Raw genomic sequence first — 7,357 nt, forward strand, 5'->3', positions numbered from 1 at the left:
TGGTACCTGCAAAGACACTCCGATGCCTAAGTTAGCAAGGGTGTGAGCAGGTCTAGAGAGTATTGGGACTTAGAGATACCTGAGGGGTGTTAGTGTATTTATAGTGGTGAACCAATAACCACCGTTGGAGTAGTTCCACCTTTTAGGGTGGATAACTGTCCCTTTATCTTAGGGAGGTTACGATATGACTCCTGAAAGTGGGTTGAGAGATTTTAAGGGCAAATATTATCTACCAGCTAATCTTTGCTCCCGACTTCTTTAGAGCAAGTCGTGGGGAGAACCGACTTCTAAAGAGAAGGTCAGTGTTCTGAGGAGCCCAACCTTGTGGTTAGATCTATAGTTTGGACCTGGATCTTAGCGTTGGGTCAGTGTATGAACAAGTAGTATTAATGTCTGATATAATTTTCAAAATCAAATTCTAACATTTTAAGAAATAATTTAAAAATTTATAGAGAAATTAAAAAAATAATTTCTCTCATAATACTACTATTTTTATTATATTTTTATAAAATAAATATTTTTAAAACTAAAAATCTAAATATAAAATAATTTATTTATAAACTATTTTTAATATAACAATTTATTATTTAAATTATTTTTTTAAAAAGTCACCAAAAAAAATATTTTTTTTAAAAAATTAATTAAACTGGACCTATATCTGTATCTTACTCACAGAGAGTCAGAGACGCATCAAATCCCGTAAGTGCACCGGTATCTAAGTTATCCCAATTGAATTGCACACATTAGTTAAGGTGAAAATAGAAGGCAAATATATCCTACTTTCCAATGTAGCACAGATCTTGGCTGCAATCCATGTTTTTCGCAAATATAACCGTACGCCGCTAAGAAATTAGAATAACCGGAAATACATTCAAACTGGGCATTTGGTCTAGTGGTATGATTCTCGCTTAGGGTGCGAGAGGTCCCGAGTTCAATTCTCGGAATGCCCCCATTTACTAACAATGATTTTTATCAAACTGAAACCGTTCATTCACAAGGATTTCAACGTGTTCTGCATAGCCGCATACCATCACCCTATGGCCTACAAGCTGTGTTAAGCTGTGGTAATATGCAGTACAATTCTAAAAAAAAAAAAAACAGTATCTCAAACTCACATTTATACTAATCGATGGGCAAACAAACAAAAAAAGCCAAATTTATTATCATTCTTGCATCCAATCATGCACCAAGGGACTAAAATAATAACACTATCACCAAAAATATAAGAGAATAAGACCAAGTTATGAGTTATCACATTTTAGATGGGAAATAAAAAGTTAGTAAGTAGGTCCTCCTCTGTCCTCACCTCCATTTCTGAACCCTAAGCCGCTGTTGTCTCCTCCCTTCTACTGCAGCTGAGGCCGCTACCGCTGCTGATCTATCTGTCTGCTTTGATTCTCCACACGCCCACTGATCCAATTCATTCATTCTTCAACCACACCAATCATGTTCACCGGAATTGTCGAAGAAATGGGCGCCGTCGAGAAAATTGGCGCCGCCACATACGACGGCCCCGGAACCAGTGCCTTCATCATGAAGATCCATGCCAAGACCGTCCTGGACGGCATCAGCCTCGGCGACAGCATCGCGGTCAACGGGACCTGCCTCACCGTGACGGAGTTCGACGCGTCTAGCTTCACCGTGGGCGTGTCGCCGGAGACACTGAGGAAGACGTCGCTGGCCGAACTGGAAGTCGGGTCGGCGGTGAATTTGGAGCGGGCGTTGACCCCAACGAGCCGCATGGGAGGACACGTGGTACAGGGTCACGTGGACGGCACGGGGCTGATATTATCGAAGGTTCCAGAAGGGGATTCGTTATGGGTGAAGGTGAAGGCGGAGAAGGAGGTGCTGAGGTACGTTGTGCCAAAAGGGTTCATAGCCGTGGATGGTACGAGTTTAACGGTTGTGGAGGTTTGTGATGAAGAAGGGTGGTTCAGTTTCATGCTTGTGGCGTATACACAGCAGAAGGTGGTTATTCCGTTGAAGGAGGTTGGGCAGAAAGTTAACTTGGAGGTTGATATTTTTGGCAAGTATGTGAAGAGGTTCCTTGGCGGTTATGCTGTTTCAGTCTCATCTTCAAGTTCTTGATCACTTTTTTTCATTTTGAATTTTCTTCTTGTTAGCAATTTTGTTGTGTGGGGGCAAAGATTGATGATAGAGCATGCTGAATTTGGAGGATAAAATTCATTTCCCGTCAACAAAAAATTTGTTTGCCTTCAAAATCAAGCACATGTTATTGCTGATTTATATGTATTTGTTGTATGAGAGCTACTCAACTTGCATTATCGGTTGGGGATATGTGTAATTGTTACTTAACTATAGTTTGATAAAATAAAAGAGAAAGAAAAATAAATTTCTTACCGCTTTGGACATTAACTTTTTTTTATAACAACTTTTTTTTATAGCTAAGTGCAAATATGAATGGGAGGATGAAAATAAAATTTCAAGTTGTCCATTAATATCTAGATGTGTCTTATAAACCAATACCAAATACCAATGTGTTTTGAAGGAAAATTTTATCCTGTCATCCTCATTGCTCGTGTTGTTTCTTCTTCTAATAGAACTCTCTTTATCTACTAAGTGAATTTACACGTAGTGACAATTTAATATTCTCTACTTACTATTATTCCTTGTTCACCTTATATATTTTTGACAAGGACAGAAGGCAGGGGTACTTATTAAACAGGGCAAAGTATTCTACAAGAAGGCGATGGTTATTAAGGGGGAACGTCTTAAACAACGAGCACAGAGATGGTGTATATTAATGGCGTTTAGGCTTAAAACAATGTCATGCCATTCATCTGGGAAAATTTTGGTTAAATCTTCTATTCCATGCCATTCGATGGGTCACGTTTAAGTGATCTTTTCTAAGGAATGAGATCTCAGGCAGATTAACTGTACCGCAAGAGACAAATCAAACAATATCCTGAAAAGAAAGATAAAATAAAATAGATCTTGTTTTCCTGATATCAAACGCTATTCTTTTAAGAACTCATAATTGATTCATAGTGTGCAGTTTCGTTCCAAGCTTCCGAACCTTTGCAACAAGTTCCTAGCAACACAAGAAGGATAATGAGCCGAATGCACCACTAAAATCAACAAAAGCACCTAGTTGATGAAAATGCACTAGTTGATGTAGCCACAAAGGAAATTTATTTTTCAAAACCACCAACAAAAAAATCAGAACTTGGGCACCAGCAAAAGTATTCAATTTTCAATCACCCAAGCGCACGTAGATCAGCACTTCAATATGCATAAATGCATAAATCGAACGACGTAAGATGCACAACACAAAGTAATAGCATAAGTAAATCTTATTCTGTATTAATCAATACTTCAGCAGAAGAACAACAGTACAATCTTAATTACCAGTAACAGATTCACAAGGCACAGGAAAAGAAACAAAAGTCCAAATTCTATAACTAGAACATCAGAAAGAAAACAACCCCAGCACAATCAGCAATCAGAGTTCACCGCCACGGAGCCTGAGAACAAGATGGAGGGTGGACTCCTTTTGAATGTTGTAATCGGCCAGAGTGCGTCCGTCCTCAAGCTGCTTCCCAGCAAAGATTAGACGCTGCTGGTCCGGTGGAATCCCCTCTTTGTCCTGTATCTTTGCCTTCACATTATCAATAGTATCAGAACTCTCCACCTCTAGCGTTATCGTCTTTCCGGTTAGAGTCTTCACGAAAATCTGCATCCCTCCACGCAACCTAAGAACAAGATGCAACGTCGACTCCTTCTGTATGTTGTAATCAGCAAGCGTCCTCCCGTCCTCTAATTGCTTCCCAGCGAAGATGAGTCGCTGTTGATCAGGAGGGATTCCTTCTTTATCTTGAATCTTGGCCTTCACGTTGTCTATTGTGTCCGAAGATTCAACCTCGAGAGTTATGGTCTTTCCCGTTAGGGTTTTCACAAAGATCTGCATGCCGCCGCGAAGACGGAGAACAAGGTGGAGCGTGGACTCCTTTTGAATGTTGTAATCGGCGAGGGTGCGACCATCCTCTAGCTGTTTCCCGGCGAAGATGAGTCGCTGCTGATCGGGAGGAATGCCTTCTTTGTCTTGAATCTTGGCCTTCACGTTGTCGATTGTGTCGGAGGATTCAACCTCCAGAGTGATCGTCTTTCCGGTTAGGGTTTTGACGAAGATCTGCATGCCGCCACGGAGGCGGAGGACGAGGTGGAGCGTGGACTCCTTCTGGATATTATAGTCGGCAAGGGTGCGACCGTCTTCGAGCTGCTTTCCGGCGAAGATGAGACGCTGCTGGTCCGGCGGGATGCCTTCCTTGTCTTGGATCTTAGCCTTCACATTGTCGATGGTATCGGAGGACTCCACCTCCAAGGTAATCGTCTTCCCTGTTAGGGTTTTCACGAAGATCTGCATAATAGTTTCTTGAGATGAAACACGAAGTAATCGGGAATCGAATTAAAGAGAGAGAGATTTTGATTTCTTGAGAACGCCCGAGAAGTTTATTAGTGATTTTCGAATTGGGATGATGAGACCAGAGAATGGAGGGAACTTATATAGATCTGGGAAAGAGGATTCTGGAGGGTTATGGAATGTGACCAAGGACTGGAAACAAACTGTGGCGATCGATGAAGGGTAATTTAGGTATTAGGAGTGAGCACTGTAGAACATTCTAGAGTTGCCTCAATTGTTCATTTGTTTCGACTCTGATTTGGGATTTTTTTTTTATTTGAATCTTCTAAATTTTGAATTTTTACTTTAAATTTTTATTTTAAAGAATAAAGTGTGATTTTCTATCTTTGAATAGTTTTTCTCTCATATTTATTTTTGGTTCCATCTATAAAATAAATAATGAGACATCACACTTTACTCTCTAAAGTAAAATTCAAACTCTAGAGGATCCAAATCCCTTTTTTTATTGTTTAAACCTGTCGTTAAGATCAATAAAAATGGATGGAAGAAGGAAAAAATAAAGAAAATAGATTTTTCTCTATTTGGTTGATGCAATAAAATTGGAAGAATAAAAAATTTAGTATTATTTTTTATATAAATTATTTATATTCATGCACACACGTTTTTTCTTTTGTCATATCGCACATTTTTCTTTTTCTTTTTCTTACTGCACGTTCTTCTTCTTCTTTTTATTCTTCTTTGTTATCGTCGTCACCAACACCACCACCACCTCCTCCTCTTCTTCTTCCTTTTTTTATTGAAATTTCTTTTCTTCCTTTCTTTTCCTCATTCTCTTCCATCATCAGTTATTCCGTTGTTAAAGATAATTAATAATTCAAGTTCAGATTATCAATTAAATCAGAACGAAATTGATTATTGTTTTGAATCCAATTAAGTGGTTGAGGTGTGATTCGATTCTAGTTAATATTTTCGTTAATAGTTTATGATTCTGTAGGTGAATAATATTTTTATTTGTGAAAATTGTTGTTCATCATTGATGGTTTGAATTGAATGTAATGTAAAAGTTTCGCATTAAAGAAAATATTTTTCTGTATTTGCAACAAATTTGGGTGTAACACGAAAATATTTGGGTGTAACATGAAGATATTTGAGTGTATTGTTTAAAAATTTTCAGTGTATGTGTGCTTATAAGTTCTACATAATTCAAAACTCTTCTTTTCTCTCCTCCTCATATTCTGCTGCTTCTTCTTCTTTTTCAATCATCATCTTCTTTTTTTTCTTATTCATCTTTTTTTCTTATTTTATCTTTTTCTTTTTATACTCTCTTAACAAGAATAAAAAAAATCAAACAAAGAAGAAGAAGAAATACATAATGGTACAAAATTAGTTGAAAGAGGATAAACTTATATTCATTCAACTAAAAAAGAAAGAAATAAGAAAAAAAAGAAGAAAAAAATGCAGCATTAGAGAAAAATATTTTTCTATATTTTCAGCAAATTTGGGTGTAACATAAAGATATTGGGATGTAACATGAAAATATTTGAGTGCGTTGTTTAAAAATTTTTGGTGTATATGTGTTGATAAGTTCTACATAATTCAAAACTCTTCCTCTTTCCCCTCCTCATCTTTTGTTGCTTCTTCTTCTTCATCTTCTTATTTCATATTCTCATAATTCTTCTTAGGAGAAAAAAATCAAATAAAAGAAAAAATACATAATGTTGTAAAAGCAATAGAAAGAGGAGGAGGGAAAAAATGCAACAACAACAATAGTAATAAGAAAAATGACAATGAAGATGAAACACGCGAAGAAAAAAGAGGAGAAACGCAAAGAAAAATGAGAAAAAGAAGGAAGAGGAGGAGGAGGAATGCGGGATACAAAGAGGAACAAAGTGATTTTTAAGCGTGCGTTATGTAAGTAAATTTTGTTGGGTTAGGGTTAACTTGTATGACTTGTATGCCAAAAAGACTTGTATGTGTAGCAGTACTTAAAATTTTAAGGTGGGATCTAGGAAAGAAAAAGCTCCTCTTTTTAGACAAGAAAACTATCTTTTCAGACTTCTCTTCAAAAGTTAGAAACGGTGTTGAGTTAAGAAATTAACTAAATTAATTAATGATGACAAACATTATTTTTGGGTAATTAACTAACCAATATTAATTATTTGTGATTAGCTGTTAAAGGCCAAAATTCAATACAGCAGCCCAAATTTGATTGAAAAATAAAAAAGGCGGGTGGGCTGACAATAGAAACGAAGCCCAAAAGGGAACAAAACTGAGAAATCAAATCGGGCTAAATGAAATGATCCAAGCCCGATAGCAAGCAACTTCCTCTCATTTGCTTTCACTAAAAGCAACGTTCAATTTTTTCTCTTGGTCAGAAATCACAGAAGTGAGAGAGAGAGAGAGAGCTTCTTCCCTAAGTTATTCATCAAAGAAGCAAGAAAGAGAAGGTTAACCAAAAGGTTGAAGTCTAATCACCCACATCAATCTGTATCAAGAAGAGGTAAGAAGCTAAAGGTGATTTTATTTCCTTATACATGTATCATATCCTCTTCTCTTCATCTTTAACGTTCTACTTATCCATTCTGATATACATGGGAAAGATGATCTCTGCTCTCACTTCTGTGCATCTACGGTCACAAGTGAGTCTTGGGGACCAAGTAGCTTCTCAATGGCCACGATCTGGGTTTACCATTGATGATATCTGTTTTCTGCTTTTCTACGGCTTTCGGTCAACAAGAGAAGGTCAGAGCAAAGTTTCTATTCTAAGGATTAATGGAAAAAAGTGAGATAATGGGTTTGTGAAGCACAAAGCTCAAGAAGTTGACCTAGGAAGAAGAACCCAGCAACATGCAAGGAGATAAAAGAAGATTTTTTATCATTCAAAAGCAAGGAGAGATAACCAGTGTATTGAGGTTTTGTTCTATGAAGAAGTTCTCTGAAGAAGTTCATCTACTTGGACAGTGCTTTCTTTCAAAG

General features: G+C 37.2%; 2 protein-coding genes and 1 non-coding gene across 3 annotated transcripts; 2 read left to right on the plus strand and 1 right to left on the minus strand.

Annotated features, from left to right (window-relative positions):
* Positions 1-878: 878 nt before the first annotated feature.
* TRNAP-AGG (transfer RNA proline (anticodon AGG)) lies at positions 879-950 on the plus strand. The gene has a single exon. It is a non-coding gene; the product is annotated as a tRNA-Pro (tRNA).
* Positions 925-2,360, plus strand: LOC112696504 (riboflavin synthase). Its single transcript, XM_025749301.3, has one exon. The coding sequence runs from the start codon at positions 1,447-1,449 to the stop codon at positions 2,086-2,088; it is 642 nt and encodes a 213-aa protein (XP_025605086.1). The 5' UTR covers positions 925-1,446; the 3' UTR covers positions 2,089-2,360.
* A 939-nt stretch (positions 2,361-3,299) lies between these two features.
* On the minus strand, positions 3,300-4,945 carry LOC112696503 (polyubiquitin). Its single transcript, XM_025749299.3, has one exon. The coding sequence runs from the start codon at positions 4,382-4,384 to the stop codon at positions 3,464-3,466; it is 921 nt and encodes a 306-aa protein (XP_025605084.1). The 5' UTR covers positions 4,385-4,945; the 3' UTR covers positions 3,300-3,463.
* Positions 4,946-7,357: the final 2,412 nt, after the last annotated feature.

Source organism: Arachis hypogaea, chromosome 6, assembly GCF_003086295.3.
Source record: "Arachis hypogaea cultivar Tifrunner chromosome 6, arahy.Tifrunner.gnm2.J5K5, whole genome shotgun sequence".
Lineage (NCBI taxonomy): Eukaryota > Viridiplantae > Streptophyta > Magnoliopsida > Fabales > Fabaceae > Arachis > Arachis hypogaea.